This window comes from Hemitrygon akajei, chromosome 23 (genome assembly GCF_048418815.1).
Source record: "Hemitrygon akajei chromosome 23, sHemAka1.3, whole genome shotgun sequence".
In the NCBI taxonomy this organism is placed as follows: Eukaryota; Metazoa; Chordata; class Chondrichthyes; order Myliobatiformes; family Dasyatidae; genus Hemitrygon; species Hemitrygon akajei.
Window position 1 is genome coordinate 49,194,863 of NC_133146.1, and position 23,632 is coordinate 49,218,494.

At 41.0% G+C, this 23,632-nt stretch overlaps 1 protein-coding gene across 2 annotated transcripts in view; it reads right to left on the reverse strand.

Moving 5' to 3' along the window:
• Window positions 1-23,632, reverse strand: part of dock1 (dedicator of cytokinesis 1) — a 574,951-nt gene that overhangs the window by 458,646 nt on the left and 92,673 nt on the right. For both annotated transcript variants that reach the window (XM_073027587.1, XM_073027588.1), the window contains exon 8: window positions 2,097-2,254. In XM_073027587.1, coding sequence (XP_072883688.1) covers window positions 2,097-2,254 — 158 coding nt within the window. The remainder of the gene's footprint in view (window positions 1-2,096; window positions 2,255-23,632) is intronic.

Here is a 23,632-nt window from a genome sequence, read left to right on the forward strand (position 1 = left end):
CCAGGTGAGACAGCACCAGCGTCATTTATTGTATTTGGTGCTACTGGTGTGGCCTTTTTTACATCGGTGATACCCACGCAGCTGGGGGATTTCTTCATTAAGCACCTTTGCTCTGTCCATCACATCAACTAGCATCTCACAGTGGCCAAACATTTTAATTCCACTTCTCATAACTACACCACATGTCTCCTCCACTCCCATAATGAAGCCAGGCATAGATTAGAGGAGCAACACCTCATATTCCATCTTCGTAGTCTCTAACCTGATGATATGAAATCTAATTTCGATTAACTACCTCCCAATACCCGCCCCGTAACTTCCCTTGTATCTGTGGCTCTGTTAACCTTTCCCTCATACTCCCAAGACCTACACTTCATCTTCACTTTCCTCCCTCAGGTTCCTGATCTCCCTTTATTCGATGCCTACTGCCATCTCCTAACATGTTCCCCCTTCTTCAACTCTTTGCCCCTCACACCTATCCCAGTTGCTCACATTATTTCCTACTAACCCCCACCCCACCACCCTCCAGCCCTCCTCCTCTCATTTACTTATCACCTACCAATTCTTGCTCCTCTCTTCCCCTGCCCTGTTATTCCAGCTTTTGCTCCTTCCTTTCCCACCCTAATAAAGGGTCTCTGCCTGAAACCCTGACTGGTTATTTTCCTTCAAAGCTGCTTTCTGACCTGCTGAGATCCTCCAGCATTTTATGTGTGTGATTTGGATGAAGGAGAAGTGTTTTGTATATTTAAGTTTACAAATTACACCAAGATGTAAAGGAAGTTCCATGGAGCAGAGTGAGAAATTATATCAGGACATCGATCTGTTAAATGAATTGGACAAAATCCCATAAGGTAGAAGATTCCTCCAGAACGCATCCAGAAAAAAAACTAAATTTCCTCAGTAATGCAGAATTGAAAACTATGGAATTGAAAAGATTTTTGTTTCAAGATTTATAAAATGAGAAACATTGTTACAAAAAGTCATTTTTGAAATCAACACTAAGGAAGTTAGTACAAAAATGATTGAAAAACAGACTCTCGACTCTATGTACATAAATTAATACTGCTTCTAAGGAAGGAAAATATTGACTTTATTTGGTTAGAATACAGTTTCAGCAGAATCACTGGAAAGAATTAAAGCCTTAAATTTAAAAGACCTAGTACATAAGCATGTCTTACACTCTGCTGAGCACAGAAAGTTAAGTATAGATCTAATTAATTCTGTTCAATAGGGTAGTTACAACTTCTTTTGTGGAAGAAACCGGAACAGAGTAACAATGGAAGGAACATTAGAACATGACCATCATGGTGGAAAACTGGTGATATTTTCCCACGTATAGGATGGGGAAAAGTGGAGTGTTCTTACTGATAATGCTAGGTCAAATGAAACTTTCAAACTGAGACTAAAAGATCTTTTTTGCTGAGTAAGCATAAAGAAAAAGAATGAGGAAGATGAACAGAATGGCTGAAAATGGTGTAGAAGTCAAATGACTTTCTACTCCTATGTAAACAAATTACCTGCCCAAATACAATGTAATTAGATTGCACCAATGCACTTTTTTATTATTTCTATTTCTCTTAAACCAAATTAACTATCTAAATCAGAGAATGTAGAACAGATTTTAATTAACATTCCAAAACAAAGTGCTACTGAAGAATATGTTCTAAAAGCAGTATAAGAAATTCAGGTGATGCATGCTTTGTTCTTCAGATTACAAAACAGTTTTCTGTCTGAAATTACAATAACAGTACTAAACATAATCAATGCAATATTCCACAGCCATCTTATCTTGAAGAGTTATAACAGCAAGGTGCCATACAATAATTCAGGATACAATATTTTATGAGTGAACAACATAACCCATCTTTCATGCTTTTAAAAGAGGTGGAGGGGGGAGAGGGGGAGGGAGGGGGAGAGGGAGAGAAAATTAAATACTACTCTCTCTGTGTAAATGCAGCAGAGAATACTTGATCTTCTTGATTTGGAATTTATTGATTATTCAGTTTTCATTGATAGATAATTTAAAGTATCTTTTTTTCTACCGTATTTCATCACACCCTCAAGTTACCCTCTTCATAATTAAGCTGACCACCAACCTAATAAACTTGGACTTAATCGGGTCATATAAAGACATCAATACTTCAGCGTCTTCCCCTATTTTGCAGACAACATTCTTCAGAGTCACAAACAGACTGAAAGAAGGTGTGGCAGCAAACTTCGCTTGTCTGTTTATGTCAATATTGTTTTTCTGAGACTGCAAATAAGAAAAATGAGAAAAGGTCATTTTAGACACCAAGAAAATACCATGCATTTCATTAGCCTCTTTTTTCAATTCAGCATTTCATATGCATATTACAAGTTAGTAGCAAAACTACATACAACAACACAAGATAGCACAAAGAATAATCATTATTTCCTGAAGCAAGTTATAATGCTCAAACAGGAAGTATTTTTGATTAAATTCAATCACCTTCAAGATGCCATCACAGCCTTAAATCTATTAAAAACAGTTCCAGATTTACCAGAGATCTGACATAACATTTATGACCAACCATACAAAAGTGCTCCATGCCCTCTTGTAAACTTCTAAAATCTAGTCTAATAAAAGCAGGTAACTCAAGGTGCTGGAAAAACACCAGGAATGTTGTCTCACAAAATCCTTCAAAATAGATAAGCAACATGACATCTTTTATATTTTATGCTCCAATCTGTAAAGGCAAGACTGCAATGTGCCTTTATCACTATTCACTTGAACCCCAAAGTCCCTCTGTTCATTAACATTCCACAATAACAATCTCTTACTCAATGGCAGTAAAAGTAAAGAACTGATTGCTGACATCAAGAAAGGAAAAGGAAGGCAAGGATGAACCAGTCTATGTTTGGGACATTAGCAGTGGAGAGAACCAGCATCATTAAATTCCTGGGCACTTACATATCAGCTGAATTGTCCTGGGCCCAACATATAGATGCATTCACAAGGGAGGCATGCTCAGCATCTTGACTTTCTTAGGATGTTGAGGTTCAGCTTCTCACTGAACTCTAATGAACATCTACTGATGTACAATTGAAAATTCCTGCATGATTACACCTGGTCCATATAGCAATTTGAATGCACAGAAGCACAAGAAGCTACAGTGAGTATTGGACACTGTTCAAAACATTATAAGTACATTTCTCCCCACCATTGGTAGTACCTACATGAGGTACTGCCTTAAGAAAGCAAAGTGCATCATCTAACATCTCCACTGTCTGGGTCATGTCATCTTCTTGCAAATATCATTAGGCAGAAAGTACAAAAGCTGTAAGTTCCATACTGCCAGTTTCAAGAACAGGTTCGTCCCTTCAACCATTCGATTTTTGTACAAATTTGCACACCCTAATCAAAGGTTCAAAGGTTAATTTATTACCAAACTATACAATTCTGAAATTCTTCTTCTCCAGATTGCCATGAAACCAAGAAAGAAAAGATCACGATCATCAGCCATCAAATCCCTCCTCCCCGCACAAAAAAAATGAACAAAAATAGAACAGGCACGTCAACCGCGATTCCTCCTCTCCCACACATTAAAAAATTGAGAAACATTTGGCAAAAAACACAGGATATTAAAAAAATTCTAAGACTGAAAAAAAAAGTTTGTAGACCAAGTTCATATCGAAAACCTAGAAAATCTGGGGACATTCTCTGGGGTAAGTGGCAGGCCTTCTCACTTCAGCAGCCACCGATCAAAAAGCAGTCTCCCCTCTACGGCAGCACAGCGATCCCACCAGCGAGCATAAGGCAGGCAAGCTGACACCCTCCAAATTCGGCTCAATATTTCAACCTCCCTCGTCACTTTAATCATGACAGTATAAAAACATAGAAAACCTACAGCACAATACAGGCCCTTCGGCCCACAAAGTTGTGCCGAACATGTCCCTACCTTAGAAATTACTAGGTTTACCCATAGCCTTCTGTTGTTCTAAGCTCTATGTACCTATCCAAAAGTCTCTTAAAAGACCCTATCGTATCCGCCTTCACCAGCAGCCCATTCCACGCATTCACCATTCTGAGTAAAAAACTTACCCCTGACATCTCCTCTGTACATACACCCCCACCCCCCAGCACCTTAAACCTGTGTCCTCTTGTGGCAACCATTTCAGCCCTGGAAAAAAGCCTCTCACAATCCACATGATCAATGCCTCTCATCACCTTATACAACTCTATCAGGTCACCTCTCATCCTCTGTCACGCCAAGGAGAAAAGGCCGAGTTCACTCAATCTGTTTTCATAAGGCATGCTCTCCAATCCAGGCAGCATCCTTGTAAATCTCCTCTGCATCCTTTCTATGGCTTCCACATCTTTCCTGGAGTGAGGTGACCAGAACTGACCACAGTACTCCAAGTGGGGTCTGACCAGGGTCCTATGTAGCTGCAACATTACCTCTCAGCTCCTAAATTCAGTTCCACAATTAATAAAGGCCAATACACCGTATGCCTTCTTAACCACAGAGTCAACCTGCGCAGCTGCTTTGAGCGTCCTCTGGGCTCAGACCCCAAGATCCCTCTGATCCTCCACACTTCCAAGAGTCTCACCATTAATACAATATTCTGCCATCACATTTGACCTTCCAAAATGAACCACTTCACACTTATTTGGGTTGAACTCCATCTGCGACTTCTCAGTCCAGTTTTGCATCCTATCAATGTCCTGCTGTAACCTCTGACAGCATTCCACACTATCCACAACACCCCAACCTTCGTCTCATCAGCAAATTTACTAAACCATCCCTCCACTTCCTCATCCAGGTCATTTATAAAAAACACAAAGGGTCCCAGAACAGATCCCTGAGGTACACCACTGGTCACCAACCTCCATGCAGAATATGACCCGTCTACAACCACTCTTTGCCTTCTGTGGGCAAGCCAGTTTTGGATCCACAAAGCAATGTCCCCTTGGATCTCATGCCTCCTTACTTTCTCAATAAGCCTTGCATTGAGTACCTTATCAAATGCTTTGCTGAAATCCATATAAACTATATCTACTGCTCTACATTCATCAATGTGTTTAGTCACATCCTCAAAGAGTTCAATCAGGCTCGTAAGGCACAACCGGACCTTGACAAAGCCATGCTGACTATTTCTAATCATATTATACCTCCCCAAATATTCATAAATCCTGCATCTCAGGATCTTCTCCATCAACTTACCAACCACTGAAGTAAGACTCACTGGTCTATAATTTCCTGGGGTACCTCCACTCCCGTTCTTGAATAAGGGAACAACTTCCACAACCCTCTAATCCTCTGGTACCTCTCCCATCTCCATTGATGATGCAAAACTCATCGCCAGACCCTCAGCAATCTCCTCCCTCGCCTCCCACAGTAGTCTGGGGTACATCTTATTTGGTCCTGGCAACTTATCCAACTTGATGCTTTCCAAAAGCTCCAGCACATGCTCTTTCTTAATATCTACATGCTCAAGCTTTTCAGTCTGCAGCAAGTTTTCACTACAATCATCAAGATCCTTTTCCATAGTGAATACTGAAGTATTCCTTAAGTACCTCTGCTATTTCCTTTGGTTCCGTACACACTTTTCCATGTCACACTTGATAGGTCCTATTCTTTCACATCTCATCCTCCTGCTCTTCATACACTTGTAGAATGCCTTGGGGTTTTGCTTAATCCTGCCTACCAAGGCCTTCTCGTGGCCCCTTCAGGCTCTCCTAATTTCCTTTTTTAAGCTCCTTCCTGTTAGCCTTATAATCTTCTAGATCTCTAATATTACCTAGTTCTCTGAACCTTGTCTAAGCTTTTCTTTTCTTGTTGATTAGATTTATTACAGCCTTTGTACACCACGGTTCCTGTACCCTACCATAACTTCCCTGTTTCATTGGAACATACCTATGCAGATCTCCACATAAATATCCCCTGAACATTTGCAACACTTCTTCCGTACTCTTCCCTGCGAACATCTCTTCCCAATTTATGCTTCCAATTTCCTGCCTGATAGCCTCAAAATTCCCCTTACTCCAGTTAAACGCTTTTCTAACTTTTCTGTTCCTATCTCTCTCCAATGCTATTGTAAAGGAGATAGAATTATGATCACTATCTCCAAAATGCTTTCCCACTGAGAGATCTGACACCTGACCAGTGTAACGGGGGTTTTTTTCTTTTTCTTTGTTACTGTGTATGTAATCAAAATGGCGTCTTTGTTTTGTTAAAAGTAGGAATGCTAGCGTCTTTGTTAATAGTAGGAATGCTAGCGTCTTTGTTATGATAAGTGCTGGAAGCTTGTTTGGGACTATAAACTGATTGTTGGTGGGGCTTTTGGGGAGTCGGCGCGATGGAGTGAGAGAGAGAGGACGGGGTGCTGGAAGCTGGGCGACGGTACGGACCCCGAGCGGGGGTCCCCGGCCCAAGGTTTTCGGTGAGGAGAGGAGACGGAGACAGAGGAGTGTGGAGCGACTGGTCGACCACCGTGGGGGGTCCCAGGAGGCGGGTCGAGGAAGTCGGAGGGGATCGAATGGTGGCCAGAAGACTTCAGTAATTGAGCTCCAACGGTTGTGCACGAAGTGGTTTGGACTTTGATAAGTTTGGCGCCTTTTCTTTTTTTCCCTCTTATTCATATATACTGTATCATTAGTAATCGCTTAGCTATAGTAATCTTTATAAATTGTACTCATTTAATCGCATAAGGTGTACTGTCTGTTTGTTGGGCGAGGCGGGGACATCACACAGTATCCACACCAGCTGATTACCCAGTTTGGCGGGGCCGAAGGCTGCTCCCCCTAGACTAGAACGAGTTTGAACGATGCCTGAGGCGACCCAGGGGTTACATTGTGGGGGCTCGTCCGGGTTTGATTTCTGTGGAAGCTGTGTGATCGCCCTCTTTGAATTGTGTCTGCGGCGAAGAGCTGGTGTGCCTTTGTGGGTGTGCGATTGCCGGTTGTCTCTGTATGTGTGTTGGGTGGGGTGGCTGCTGTTGGTAGCCCGGAGGTCGTTGTTCGAGTTCCGACTAGCGCTGACGAAAAGGTGGTGGGGCTATGGGCTGTCCATGCTGTTAAGAGTGCGAGGAAGGTCTGGTTGGAATGTTTCAGCAGAGCTGGGCTCCGCCCGGCTGTTGGAATAATGTCCAGCCCTAAAGGGACGGAGACGTGGGCGGAGCAGACCTCTCAGTTGTTGGGTGAGTGGCAGTGCTTGGCTGAGGGAAAGCGACAGGGATTGGTTGAAAGTTTGAGTAGGCGGGCTGGTAGCGTTGTTACAACTGTCGGGCGTAATTACCTCGAAGTGACAGCTGCCAGTTCTGGGAAAGTGTGGGAAAATGCGTGTGGTTCGACTGGAAGTCAAATGCCGCAGCTGGGGGGCTTATCATATCCGTGGCAGGAGATTGGTGGGAAGTTTTTAGGGTATTCCTTTTGGTTAGGAGGGCAGATAAATTGCTTGCGGAGACAGGGGGATTTGTCGAGGGGATCAGTTGTTCCGTTGATCCGAGAGGTGTCGGGAAACTTAGAGGAGGCCCAGTGGGGGAACGGCTTGGGGTCTCTGGGGGAGCACGTTCCCAGCAATGTACCAAGGAACTCCCGCAAGGAACAGATCCTATTCCTGAAGGTTTAGAGGGACCACGCAGTCAGGTGTTGTTACGGATGGATGGAAGTCAAGTTAAAGCCATCCTCGGCACCGGGGTGCCGGTTAAGTTGCTGTACAGTTTGTGTTATAACCATTTTTGGAAGCCTTTACCCTTGATGACATTGACGGCACTGGAGATTTGGGGTACCAGTGCCGGTGATTATAAAGACGACGGTTGTTGGTCAGTGAAAATGGAGTTCTTAGAGGCAAATGTGGAGGTGACTGAGGTTCGTGAATCGTTAATTCTGATGTGTCCGGACACTGTTGAGACGGGCAGCGTTTCGGTTATGGAGAGAACCAATATCCTGTTGGTGCGCTTGGGGGCCTGCCCGGAGGAGGCGGGTGAGAGCTGTTTGGAGGCATTATCGATGCACCCAGAGTTTCGAGCTGCTTGTGCGGACGTGTGTAGCAGTATTGGGCCGATACCAAATTCAAACAAGAGCCGTTGGTGGTATGGCCTGGAGGAGTATCTGAGGGTGAGACCCTCTTAGTGGACGCTGCGAAATACCACCAGGGAGGGGAGTTGACTGCTGAAGACACCTCGGTGAGGCAGAGGTTGCGGCGACTGGCCCCTACAGCGTGGCAGACGTAGGCAGCCTGTGTGTGGATTATATTGCGCCGTAGAGGCGATGGCCTATCTGAGTGGTGCAAAGAGGTTTAAGGTGCTGGATCTGAGGAGTGGATGTTGCCAGATCCCGATGAGCGAGGCCGCCAAGGAGAAGACGGCGGTTAAAAGTTTCCTAGGAGTCTTTCCGGTCCGAAAAGATACCACAGGGTATCTCCGGAGCCCTTGCAACCTTCCTGCAGGGCATGTGGAAGACCATGGGGGTGTGGAGGCGTTTGGAATTTTGACGTATGTGGATGATCTCCTGGTATTTGGATTTGCCTCAGGAGAATATGAAGTGAGGGTGTTGCAGGAGCGGCTGAGAACTACAGAGTTAAAGTGTTTTCTGGACACGTGCCAGGGCTGGCGAAGGTCGCAGCTCGTGAGTGTCTGTCTCTACGGAATCAAGTTTGAAATGAAGACTGAGAGACCGGAGAGAGTGATCTGGAACCATTTGAAAGACGTACAAGTTGGAGAGAACAAAGAAAGTTGTTTGACTGAGGGCCACAGCAAACTGAGAGCCTGGAGAAGGGAGTTTGCGGAGGTGAAGAAATTGCGGACAAATCTTGGAAGGGGGAAGCGGTAGCTTGAAGGGAACCTGAAGATGACCATCGACAGTTCAAATGAAGTGCGAAACCTGAAGGTTGATCTGGAAGAAGTCATGAGGAGAAAAAAAGAAGCTGGAGAGAAGTGCAGTGAATACTGAACTGGAGGGTGACCAATCTTTAACTGCTGCTTTTCAGGTCAGGGTGGAAGAAGCTGTTGGAGTAACTGCATTCCAGATTGAGATGGCCGGGATGCAGGAGTCAGAACTGCTGAGCCAGGGGCCAGAGAAGATGATAATCTCAATTGCAGGAGGCTGAAGAGACTGCAGGAGCAGTGCAGGTCACGTGTTTCCGTTTGGAGAAGATCAAACAGCAGCTACCGATCAAAGAAATGAGGAAGAATACGGATTCAAAGGCTGATGTGCTGGATGTGTGGTACATGCTGCCTTTTGCTGACTTTCCCTCGATTGAGGAACAGACCTTTGGCCCTTCTTCCACTGAGTCAGGTGTAGTGGGGAGGGTTAGCTGTGTGCAGTGTGGGGCATGAGTGAGAGGTTGACAGAGGAGTTGGTAGTGGACCCAAGGTATCCCCAGCTGTGTCCTAGCCTAAGGGTTTAGGTGAGGGGGGTACGGAGGTCTCAGAAGGGTTTGGGAACGCCCAGATAGTTGGCCTATATAGCGCCTAAGGAACAGGGCGTGAGGTTTACTGTGTGGGGAGGAGATGTCACTGCTTGTGCTTGGGTTATGGTGTGTTGGCAGGAAAGGTGACGAGTTCTCTAATAGTCATGAGGATGTAACAGGGGTTTTTTTCTTTTTCTTTGTTACTGTGTATGTAATCAAAATGGCGTCTTTGTTTTGTTAAAAGTAGGAATGCTGGCGCCTGTGTTAATAGTAGGAATGCTAGCGTCTTTGTTATGATAAGTGCTGGAAGCTTGTTTGGGACTATAAACTGATTGTTGGTGGGGCTTTTGGGGAGTCGGCGCGATGGAGTGAGAGACAGAGGACGGGGTGCTGGAAGCTGGGCGACGGTACGGACCCCGAGCGGGGATCCCCGGCCCAAGGTTTTCGGTGAGGAGAGGAGACGGAGACAGAGGAGTGTGGAGCGACTGGTCGACCACCGTGGGGGTCCCAGGAGGCGGGTCGAGGAAGTCGGAGGGGATCAAATGGTGGCCAGAAGACTTCAGTAATTGAGCTCCAACGGTTGTGCACGAAGTGGTTTGGACTTTGATAAGTTTGGCGCCTTTTCTTTTTTTCCCTCTTATTCATATATACTGTATCATTCGTAATCGCTTAGTTATAGTAATCTTTATAAATTGTACTCATTTAATCGCATAAGGTGTACTGTCTGTTTGTTGGGCGAGGCGGGGACATCACACAGTATCCACACCAGCTGATTACCCAGTTTGGCGGGGCCGAAGGCTGCTCCCCCTAGACTAGAACGAGTTTGAGCGATGCCTGAGGCGACCCAGGGGTTACATCAGGTTCATTTCCCAATACCAAATCAAGTATAACAACTCTAAAAAGGTATTATTACACCTTTCGAGGATCTGTTTCCCTATCTGCTCCTCAGTATCCCTGTTACTATTGGGCAGCCTATAAAAAATACCCAGTAAAGTTATTGACCCCTTTCTGTTCCTAAACTCCACCCACAGAGTCTCCGTAGTGCATAACAACATTATGCACCAAATTGATGTTTTATTGGTCTATTTCCTTTTTTATATATATAAAAATAAGGTATGTTTTTCTTGTGAATGCTGCTTATATGACACTCTGTACCTGTGGTGCAGCTGTAAGCAAATTCTAATTGCACTTGTGCACACATCTACTAGCACATTTGATAATAAACTTAACTCTGACATTATTTTGCTGTATATGTCCTTCCTCTATTTCACTTCTCAAAGTCATCTTGCAACTTTCAAGATTAAATTCTACTTGCCAATGTTACAGCCAACTTTTTAATCAAATCTATGACTTTCATCATTCACAAACATATTAATTATACCTCTTACATTCACATCCAGGTTGTCAAGATACATCACAAACAACACTGAACCATGCAGTAAACTACTGGCCGCAGATTTCAAATCAGACAAATATTTTGCAACCATTGCCCTTTATCTCCTATCACCAGGCCAATGTTGGTTCCAATTTGCAGTTCACTGAGGATCCTTAACTTTCTGGACCAATACACGATGTGGGGCCTTTGTCAAACATCTTACTAAAGTCTATTGAGACAACATGTACCCCCTGGCTTCAAACTTCTCAGTTCTCTTCTTAAAAAAATTAATGAGGCAGTGTTGCCCCACACAAAATTATGCTGAATATCCCTGATCGGTTCCTAATTCCAAAATGTATGTATATAAATCCTGTGCTCAATATTTACTTCAATCTGTTCAATACCACTGATCTAATGCTCATCAACCACAGTTACCAGGCTGCCCTTCTTAAATAAAGGAGCAATAGTAGCTATCATCCAGTCTCCAGGTACCTCACCTGCGGCTAATAAAGATACTAAATATATTGCAGGGCCCCACCTACTTACCAATTTATTTTCCAAAGCAACCTAGGACACATCTCATTCTGACCCTTAATAATACAGCTCTTCCTTCTTAATATGAGCATGTTCTCTCATCTTTCATGGTGAAATCCATTTTTAATTTTTAATTTTTAATCTATTCACATTGAAACTTATGCTCAAAAACTTCATTTAACTATGAAATGGTGATGAAAAAGATTGAATGCTTATTGAACCAATAAGGCTCTACAATTCAGAAGTGACAATTTAAGCTGTTTTAACAATGAAAGGATAAATAATTTGTCCAGCTTTGACAATTTCATAGTACACAGATTATCTCTTAGCTAACCTTGCCTACTTATTACCTCCAAAGCAGCACAATCCCAGTTCCAAGATGGATTTCATATTCTAAGTGTGATCACTCAAGTCATATAATGCTCTCCAAAGTTGGTGAGCCATCAGTTCTCCAAAGTTAATGGGCCCTCAGGTGGTTGTAGAGGCTGCTCCGTGTTCCACATATTCTGGTGTAGTGAGCGCATAAGTGGTGGCTGTGGTTATTGTTGGGTCTTTTAGTTGTTCAGTCTTTCCTTTCCCAGTTGCCTCTGCGGTGCAGTGAGGGTAACTCTCATGTAGCACAGCTCCCTTTTGAACAGATTTTTTCCAGGTATATCTATTGATTGCAATATCTTCCTAGTTGAATTTCTTCAGGTTTGATAGTATCATTGAAGCATTTCCTTTGCCCACCAAGGACTCAATGGCCTTGCTTCAATGGGGAGTAAAGGATCTGTTTGAGGAGACTTGAATTAGGCATCCGGATGACATGACTTACCCATCATAGATGATATTGCTTTATCGGAGGATTGTTGTGGAGAGGCTTGTGAGTTTCTGAGATCCTAAGAGTGATGCCATCTGGAGTTTAGCTTTCAGACACTTAACTCCTGGTAAGGTTACTAAGGGCCAAGGGGAGGTTACAGACAAAGAGTGATCCAACCAAGATCTCAACAGTGGAACTGCAGAGAATGATGACACATCACAATGGCAGTGAAGGCAGAAGAAGGCTGCAGCAGTGAAGGGTCCACTGTTTTTCTTGTGTTACATATCACTGGACACTGATCCCAATCTGTCAATGACCGTGTGGTAGCTACCCATGCATTAGCCTCCCAATGTTAAAAAAGTTGTGCACAGGTGTTCTCCTTCAAGGAAATCCAACCCATCTCATATTCCATAGTGCAATCAGGATACTATTGAAAACATGTGAAATAAGGAGGTAAGGAATGAAATATTTTCCAATTCCATTAACAGTTCCTTGGCATGAATTTTTTTTTATCAACTTAGTTATTGGTGGATCACATTGGAACAAGATTTTCTCAGAGCATTATGCATAATAATATCACAGAAATATTTATAAACAATAGATTCATATTGTGGTTGTGAAGCATTAGAAGAGAATACAAAACACTGCTGGGAAGAACATCTCTTTTGCAATTTCGATTAACAGAGAAGTTTGAGTTCCAAACAATATGTCACGTCAGCAGAAATAATACCAATAGGTCATTTGCTACATTTTCTCAGGGCCGTTTGTGCAATGAAATCATAAACCTATTCATAAAAAGGCTTACAATCTCTTTGTAAATACGAAAAACAGAACTTCTCATCATGCAATGAATATGACAAGTGAAACTATTACTGCAGCAAAGCACATCAGAGAACCAATCATGAACATGAGGCTTTCAGAAAATTGCCTTTTACATTTGAAGCTAAATTTTGTTCACAGATCTACTCAAGAAGCAAATATGTCCCAGATATTAAGTGTAAACTTCCAATAAACTTTATTCATAAAAAATTATCAAAAATTCAGTGGAATCACTTTCTCAATTTTTTTTGTGTTGTCATTCTTTTGCATAGACTTAGCACAGATACCAACATCATTGCAGAAGTGGGACAACTATCCAATATAGAAACACAGAAAACCTACAGCACAATACAGGCCCTTTGGCCCACAATGCTCTGCCGACACACGTACTTACTTAGAAATTACATAAGGTTAGCCATAGCCCTCTATTTTTCAAAGCTCCATCTACCTATCCAGGAGTCTCTAATAAGACACTATCGTATCCGCCTCCACCACTGCAACCGGCAGCTCATTCCACGCACTCACCACTCACTGCGTAAAACTTACCCAACATCTCCTCTGTATCTACTTCCAAGCACCTTAAAACTATGCCCTCTCGTGTCAGCCATTTCAGCCCTTGGAAAACTGTGCCCTCTCGTGTTAGCCATTTCAGCCCTTGGAAAAAACCGCTGACTATCCACACGATCAATGCCTCTCATCATCTTATATACCTCAATCAGGTCATCTCTCATCCTCTGTCACTCCAAGGTGAAAAGGATGAGTTTACTCAATCTATTCTCATAAGACATGCTCTCCAATCCAGGCAACATCCTTGTAAATATCTTCTACACTCTTTCTATAGTTTCCACATCCACCCTGTAGTGAGGTGACCAGAACTGAGCACAGTACTCCAAGTGGGTCCTGACCAGGGTCCTATAAAGCTGTAACATTACCTCTCGGCTCTTGAACTCAATCCCACAGTTGATGAAAGCCAATGCACAGTATGCCATCTTAACCACATAGCCAACATGCGCAGCAGCTTTGAGTGTCCTACAGACTCTCACCACAAGATCCCTCTGATCCTACACACTGCCAAAAGTTTTACCATTAACAGTATATTCTGCCATCATGTTTGACCAACCAAAATGAAACACCTCACACTTATCTGGGTTGAATTCCATCTGCCAATTATCAGCCCAGTTTTTCATCCTATCAATGTCTCGCTGTAACCTCTGACAGCCCTCCACACTATCCACATAGATGGGGTGGAGTTTGTTAGGTATGTTCAGGAAGGTTTCTTGACACAATATGTAGATAAGCCTAAAAGAGGAGAGGCTGTACTTGATTTGGTATTGGGAAATGGTCAGGTGTCAGATATCAGAACTGGAGAGCATTTTGGAGATAGTGATCATAATTCTATCTCCTTTACAATAGTACTGGAGAGAGAGAGGAAAAGACAAGTTAGAAAAACATTTAATTGGAGTAAGGGGAATTATGAGACTATCACGCAGGAAACTGGAAGCTTAATTTGGGAACAGATGTTCTCAGGGAAAAGTACGGAAGAAATGTTGCAAATGTTCAGGGGATGTTTGTGTGGAGTTCTGCATAGGTACGTTCCAATGAGACAGGGAAGTTATGGTAGGGTACAAAAACCGTGGTGTACAAAGGCTGTAATAAATCTAGTCGAGGAGAAAAGGCTTATAAAAGGTTCAGAGAGCTAGGTAAGGTTAGAAGTCTAGAAGATTATAAGACTAACAGGAAGGAGGTTAAAAAGGAAATTAGGAGAGCCAGAAGGGGTCATGAGAGGGCCTTGTCGGGCAGGATTAAGGAAAACCCCAAGGCATTCTACAAGTATGTGAAGATCAAGAGGATAAGACATGAAAGAATAGGACCTATCAAGTGTGACAGTGGGAAATTGTGTATGGAACCAGAGGAAATAGCAGGGATACTTAATGAATACTTTACTTCAGTATTCACTATGGAAAAGGATCTTGGTGATTGTAGTGAAGACTTGCAGCAGACTGAAAAGCTTGAACATATAGATATTAAGAAAGAATATGTGCTGGAGCATTTGGAAAGCATCAAGCTGGACAAGTCTCTGGGACCAGATGAGATGTACCCTAGGCTACTGTGGGAGGTGAGGGAGGAGATTTCTGAGCCTCTAGCAATGATCTTTGCATCATCAATGGGGATGGGAGAGGTTCTGGAGGATTGGAGAGTTGCAGATGTTGTTCCCTTATTCAAGAAAGGGAGAAGAGATACCCCAGGAAATTATAGACCAGAGACTTACTTTAGTGGTTAGTAAGTTGATGGAAAAGATCTTGAGAAGCAGGATATAGGAACATTTGGAGAAGTATAATATAATTAGGAATAGTCAGCATGGCTTTGTCAAGGGCAGGTAGTGCCTTATGAGCCTGATTTAATTTTTTGAGGATGTGACTAAACACATTGATGAAGGAAGAGCAGTAGATGTAGTGTATATGGATTTCAGCAAGGAATTTGATAAGGTACCCCATGAAAGACTTATTGAGAAAGTAAGGAGGCATGGGATCCAAGGGGACCTTGCTTAGTGGATCCAGAATTGGCTTGCTCACAAAAGGCAAAGAATGGTTGCAGACGGGTCATATTCTGCATGGAGGTTGGTGACCAGTGGTGTGCCTCAGGGTATGTTCTGGGACCCTTTGTGATTTTTATAAATGACCTGGATGAGGAAGTAAATTTGCTGATGAGACGAAGGTTGGGGTGTTGTGGACAGTGTGGAATGCTGTCAGAGGTTACAGCAGGACATTGATAGGATGCAAAACTGGACTGAGAAGTCACAGATGGCGTTCAACCCAAATAAGTGTGAAGTGGTTGATTTAGTAAAATTTAGTAAAAGACGGATGATTTAGTAAATTTGCTGATGATACAAAGGTTGGGGGTAAACACAGAAACATAGAATACCTACATCACAAAGTTGTGCTGAACATGTCCCTACCTTAGAAATTACTAGACTTCCCCATAGCCCTCTATTTTACTAAGCTCCATGTACCTATCTAAAAGTCTTTTAAAAGATCCTTTCGTATTCACCTCCACCACCGTTGCTGGCAGCCCACTCCACGCATTCACCACTCTCTGAGTAAAAAACTTACCCGACATCTCCTCTGTACCTACTCCCCAGAACCTTAAATCTGTGTCCTCTTGTGGCAATCATTTCAACCCTGGGAAAAAGCCTCTGACTATCCACATGATCAATGCCTCTCATCATCTTATACACCTCTATCAGGTCACCTCTCATCCTGGAATTTAGAAGGTAGAAGGATGAGAAGGGATCTGATTGAAACATATAATATTATTAAGGGATTGGACACGCTAGAGGCAGGAAGCATGTTCCCGATGTCGGGGGAGTCCAGATCCAGAGGGCATAGTTTAAGAATAAGGGGTAGGCCATTTAGAACAGAGTTGAGGAGAAACTTTTTCACCCAGAGAGTTGTAGATCTATGGAATGCTCTGCCTCTGAAGGCAGTGGAGGTCAATTCTCTGGATGCTTCCACGAAAATGTTAGACAGAGCTCTTAAAGATAGTGGAGTCAAAGGATATGGGGAGAAGGCAGGAACGGGGTACTGATTGTGGATGATCAGCCATGATCACAGTGAATGGCAGTGCAGGCTCAAAGGGCTGAATGGCCTACTCCTGCATCTATTGTCTATTATCTCCGTCACTCCAAGAAGAAAAGGCCGTGTTCACTCAACCTGTTTTCATAAGGCATGCTTCCCAATCCAGGCAATATCCTTGTAAATCCAAAATCTCCTAATATTTGTTCAAAAAGCTAACCCTACCAGGTAATCTAATGAAAATCCAACTACCACACACAAAATTTTGTTAGGCTTGATAACCTATAAACATTATGTTAGGTTTGATAACCTATAAGCAAGTTGATCATCTGCTCAATGGATTGATCATGTAATCAGCACTGTAATGATTCGTGCATTTGATCTTGTTTGCAAATCATTTAATATTGCATAATGCTATCAATTCCCAATGTAACAACCAACAAATTAACTTTACAGTTAAGTAGAATTTATAAAGTCAGATTTTAAACAGCCTAGACCAGGGGTTCCCAACCTGGGCTGCAGAGACACCTCGGTGAATGATAGGGGTTCATGGTATAAAGAAGATTGGAAACACCCCCCCCCCCCCCCCCAGAACTGACAGAAATTGTATCTGTTTGTGTCAATACTTCCAATTGAGTGCAACCAAGAGATTCTCACATTAAACTCTTAGATTGCAGGATACATTACTTTCAAAAGCACAATAGAAAGCTTTACTTCCTCTGCACTTTATGTCTGCTAGCAAGGGCTTACACTCAATGGGCGCCTTTATTAGGTACCCCCTATATTCAATAAAGTGGCCACTGAGTGTATTTATCATATATCAATTACAATATATTTGAATCACACTTATAGTCTCATTACCCCATATTCATGTAAATTAAATTGAATGGTAATATTGAATTTTATTATACAAAAAAAATCTAAATTCACTACCAAGAAAAGCTGTTTGGTAAAGAAAGAAAAAAGGAAAAACAAAATCCTTATCATATAGTAAAACATATTATTAGCCAACATCTGTACTTGATAACAAATCAAAGATTTTGAAAATAATCCAAAAAAGGTCCCCACAATGTTAGAAAGTCTTGTCTTGATTCACAAAATTGAACAACAAGTCTTCTCTAAATTTAAGCATGACATAACATTGCTTTGCCATTGAGCATGAATAGGCAGAGCAACATCCCTCCACCTAAGCAACAATGCCCCTCTAGCTATAAGAGAAATAAAAGCCAAAATGTGCAAATCTGGTGTGTCCAAGATAATATATTTTCCTCCAGCAATACCAAAGAAGTCACAGGGTTTGGTTTAAAATTTACTTTAAAAAAGTACAGCAAAAGTTTGAAATACTTCCTTCCAATATTTTTCAAGACTCAGACATGTCAAGAACATATGAATTAATGAAGCCCCTCCATTGTTACACCTATCACAATAGGGAGCTATATGCAAATAAAAATGAGACAACAATAAAAGAAATCAATTAAAATATTGAAAAAGTAAAGAAATAGAACACTTCTAATTGGCAAATAATGGATGGATGCTCTAATCAATGAATTTGAATCGAATATCAGCTTGCGCCCCATCTCAAATGTTCTTCACCTCAAGGCCTCAGGGTTTCGAACTAGAGTTCACGCTCGCTTCCCAGAATCTTCTTGGAGACAGCAAAGTGCTGCATTACTCAATTGATCTCCAAACTGTAAATCACAGACTCTAACAGTCCACAAACATATTTAAGATGAAAAACAGACATAAAAGAAGTGAAATAAGCAGTTTGTGGTCTATCTGGAAGATGTTGACAGAGGAAGCGTTGTACACAGGCACCATCTTGACAGGACAAAATGAAAAAAATGTAAATTTTCAAATATAAGAAAAAAGTAAATAGGACAGATAAGTAACCACAAATTTCTTACGCAACTGCGAAAATCCATGTCAAACACTTGAATGTTTTACAAGGGCTTTGTTTTTTTACAAAATTATTTTAGTTCAATACTATCTGACATAAAACAGAAATATCATTTTAAAAAGTTGCAATAGCTGTCAAATTGTGGAAGGTTTAGCTCTTCTTCTCAAAAATGTACTTTGATGTCTGATTGAAAATTCCAAACAGAGGATAACTGGAAAGCAATGAACTATGTGTCATGGGCAATGTTAAGGTGTAAGATTCTTTAATCTTTACACAACAATTGTGGAAAACTAAAGTACCTTTTCTTAGTAAGTGGACATCACTAAATAGCTGCTGGCATAAATATTACAGTTAATACAAGAGGTGATTGATAAGTTTGTGGCCTAAGGTAGGAGTCAATTTTAGCAAATCTAGCACATTTATTTTTTCTACATTTACACACCTAGTCCAGCGGTCGTGGAGCATACGGATCCCTTCTTTTAGAGGTTGGCGTCTCTGACCTCCATAAGTGGTCCACAGCATGGGGTGATTGATAAATTGGTGGCCTAGGGTAGAAGGAGATGTGTTATTAACTTCAAACTTTCTGCATTTCCATTCAAAGAGTTGAACTGCACGTGCATGTAACGAGAGCTGTATAACTCATCTCCTTCTACCTTAGGCCACAAACATCAATCACCCCTGCTGTGGACCACCTGGAGGTCCAAGAAACTCTTGTTACATGCACATGCAGTTCAACTCTTTGAGTGATAATGCAGCAAGTCTGAAGTTAATAACTCTCCTTCTACCTCAGGCTACGAACTTATCAATCACCCCTGCTGTGGACCACTTCTACAAAGAAAAGACCTGTATGCTCCACGACCGCTGGACTAAGTATGTACACGTAGGAGGGGACTATGTTGAAAAATAAATGTGCTAGGTTTTCTAAAATTGACTCCTTCTACCTTAGGCCACAAACTTATCAATCACCTCTCATATATCTCATTTGAAACAGATGTTCCATTTTGAATATCTTTGATCTGAAATTGCGAACATGTTAATGCGTGGAAAGAATAACAAGCCATGGAATTAATTATGCCACATACATACACATAAGCACAACAGTATGCAGGGTCAGCTGTTCAGTCGCTATTGATCAATGGAAGATAGCAATAGTTTCATTGAGACTTGAATCTAAAATCATAACTTTAAATTGATTCATATTGTTGGCTTCTAAATCCAACAGAGATTTTCTATTTACACGAAACGTATGCAAACTTGCTCTATCCTTTGACGTTAAATATGAGCTTGTATACACTTCACACCAGTTGAAAGGCAATTTAAGAATGGTTTTAAGAGATTCATCCTGGCAAAAGACAAAATTCAAATAACTTCAGTGACTAAAAAATTTTACTTCCAGAAATACTTTTGTTCTTTATAGCAAAATCAACTACCTTCTTAGTCATTGCACCTGCCATAAGAAATCTATTTCTCAATGTAACAATGCAAATTAAAAATAGCAGCAATTCCACAACAGATTACTGGACCACATAATCAACAACTGCCTCCACTTCCATGTCAAACTTTAAAATTCTCGAAGAATCAGATTCAGGTTTATTATTAAGGACTCGTACACTGCGAAACTTCTACCTAAATGATTTCTGCCCGGTGCCATTGAGCCTAAACAATTACTGCCCAATGGCACTAAGTTTAACAATCATAAAGTGCATTGAGCAGCTAGTTAACAGATCATATAAAATCCTGCCTTCAAGCTGCATTGGATCCCTTCTAGTTCACCTACCATAGACTGGAGAAACATTGTTTTCTTTGGTTGTATGTATGCACAGTCAGATGACAAGAACTTGAACTGAACTTGTTTTGTGGAAATAGTCAATGCAAAGATATAAATTGCAAAATATATCAAAAGTACAAAACAAAAAATGTTCATGGACCATTTAGAAATCTGATGGAGGGGAGTCAAATTTGTAACCATTTGCATATAATTTTATTAATGCACAATGGAACACACGCACTTGCTGAGAAATTGGACTTCATTTCTTATTCAATGTTTTGGAACTGCAAATTGTGTCAACCCCAAGTCAGAAAGCATAAAAAAGACTATAAAATTGGGCCATCCTTGCTTTATGACATCATCATCATGACTTGAAGACTTAAATCCCCTTTTAACTGTTGAAACCAATCAGCATTTTCATAAACAGCTGCTACGAAAGGGGGACAGGTACCTGGCATACCATTCATGTACTGACCCATATTGCTCATAAAAAGATCCTATCTCCTCAGCGACCAGATTATGGAAAGTGTGGCAAAGGGAAAGCTGAGCAAAAGCCCTCCAAGAAAGATTCTCCCAACTAACAAAAGGACCTATGATGCTCTAAGATCACCGATAGCTCCAATTCTCAGCAGCAAACATCAGATCTACAGATCAAATGGTCTGTGAAACAAACTTAAAGAATTCACCAGATTTATAATTTTTACAAAGGCCTACAGCATTGATCATTTTATTAATGAAAAAATAATGGGAGGATTTTTTTTAACAATAACCAACTTAAAATAATATAGTTCATTATTTTCATTGAACATTGATTGTCATTCATTACAATGAACTATACCTAACACAGTAAATATAATGGGCAAAAATATAATGGCAACTATTAGGGTGATAAATATCTAAAGATGACAGAAATAAGCTTGAACACACCCAAAGCAGGCAGACTTTGCCTTTAAACACAAGTGATTCTGCAGATGCTGGAAACCCAAAGCAAGACTGGACTGCCAACACAGATGCCTTGTGCAGGAAGGCACAGAGTCGACTGTACTTCCTAAGAAGGTTGGCGTCATTCAATGTCTGTAGTGAGATGCTGAAGATGTTCTATAGGTCAGTTGTGGAGAGCGCCCTCTTCTTTGTGGTGGCGTGTTGGGGAGGAAGCATTAAGAAGAGGGACGCCTCACGTCTTAATAAGCTGGTAAGGAAGGCGGGCTCTGTCGTGGGCAAAGTACTGGAGAGTTTAACATTGGTAGCTGAGCGAAGGGCGCTGAGTAGGCTACGGTCAATTATGGATAACTCTGAACATCCTCTACATAGCACCATCCAGAGACAGAGAAGCAGTTTCAGCGACAGGTTACTATCGATACAATGCTCCTCAGATAGGATGAAGAGGTCAATACTCCCCAATGCCATTAGGCTTTACAATTCTACCGCCAGGACTTAAGAACTTTTTAAAAGCTATTATTAATGCTTTTTGAGATAGTGATTTAGATGCATATCATATTTTTTTACTGAGTTAAGTATTGTATGTAATTAGTTTTGCTACAACAAGTGTATGGGACATTGGAAAAAAGTTGAATTTCCCCATGGGGATGAATAAAGTATCTATCTATCTATCAAGCACAAGATGCTAGAGGAACTCAACAGGTCCGACAATATCTATGGAGAGGAATAAACAATCGATGTTTCAGGCCAAGGCCCTTCATCAGATTTTGTCTTTTATGTATGACTTGTGAATTAGAAACAGGCACAAACAGGTCAATTTCTAGGCAATAAGTCTAGTCACAGTTTACTTGTGATGTCACAAACTTCAAAAACAACATTGGTTTGCCTCACCCCTTCCAAATCCAATTTTCTTTACAATGTTAAGTTTATTCTCGATAGCAGCTATTATTTATTTTGCATAGTAGTGAAGACAAATTTGATCTTTCAAAGACAAGCACTGTTAAAATTTTCTGAAAATTACATTATTTTCTTTGCAGCCTCTTTTCAGGATTCGGGGAAGCACAAACTAATGGAAATATATTTTCAGATTGCTACCTTTATGATATGTGCTATCTTAAGGAAAATGCACTAAATGAACATACTTATAATGATAATGAAAAATGTGGAATTATTTAGCAAGTGGAAAATAATTCAACCACTCTCAGATTACTATTGTTACATATTGAAAAGGCTTCTTATATTCATTATAACAGAGTCCTAAGTAACTTGCATTACATCAGTGCAGCTTAAATTACATAGACTCCATTTTAAAACAAGACTGCATTAACTAAATTAGTTAAAGTGTTATCAATGCAAAACATAAGAGGTTATAAAAATCATCCAGCAGGCAGCTACAAAATATCACTTAATTGAAAGGGAATATTGAAAGAAGAAACCCCACATTAGGTTGTATGTTTACATAGCACAGACACCGAAAATTAAAAGATGTCCACAAATTACCTTGCTGTATTGCTACTTGCTTAGTACCCCATTTACACAGCACAAATTTGTAAAATAAATAATGGTCATGCTGTGAAATTCACTTGGATAAATTTTACATAATTTTTAATCTTCCTCAGTATTAAAATGTTAAAAACCTGACAGCAGGTTATTTTGCAATGCAGTCCATTGTAACTACCGTAGATCATTTGCAAACATCTGAAAAACATGTTTCAAGTAGGTAAATGCTACAAGATTGGCACTTTCTAAGATTGCTTGCCTTTCAGGACCAAGGCTGAAGGAGTACTAACTCCCAAATTATTTTTGGAATTATTTAAGGAAACAGCAACTACAGCCTTTCAGATAATGTTCAGGATTACATATCAAAGAAATCTTTAACTCTTATCAATTTTAACTCTTATATAGTTCAGAATCAGAGTTAGGTTCATTATCACCAGCATGTGACGTAAAATTTGTTAACTTAGCAGTAGCAGTTCAATGCAAATAACTAAAATAATAATAGTAAATAAGTAAATCAATTACAGTATATGTATATTGAATAGATTAAAAAACATGAAAAGAACAGAAATACTGTATATTTTAAAAAAGTGAGGAAGTGTCTAAGGGTTCAATGTCTATTTAGGAATCGGATGGCAGAGGGGAAGAAGCTGTTCCTGAATCGCTGAGTGTGTGCATTCAGGCTTCTGTACCTCCTAGCTGATGGTAACAGTGAGAAAAGGGCACGCCCTGGGTGTCGGATGTCCTTAATAATGGACGCTGCCTTTCTGAGACATCGCTCCCTGAAGATGTCCTGGGTACTTTGTAGGCTAGTACCGAGGATGGAGTTGACTAGATTTACAACCTTCTGCAGCTTTATTCGGTCCTGTGCAGTAGCCCCTCCATACCAGACAGTGATGTAGTCTGTCAGAATGCTCTCCAAGGTACATCTACAGAAGTTTTTGAGTGTATTTTGTTGACATGCCAAATCTCTTCAAACTCTTAATGAAGTACAGCTGCTGTCTTGCTTTCTTTATAACTACATCGATATGCTGGGACCAGGTTAGATCCTCAGAGAT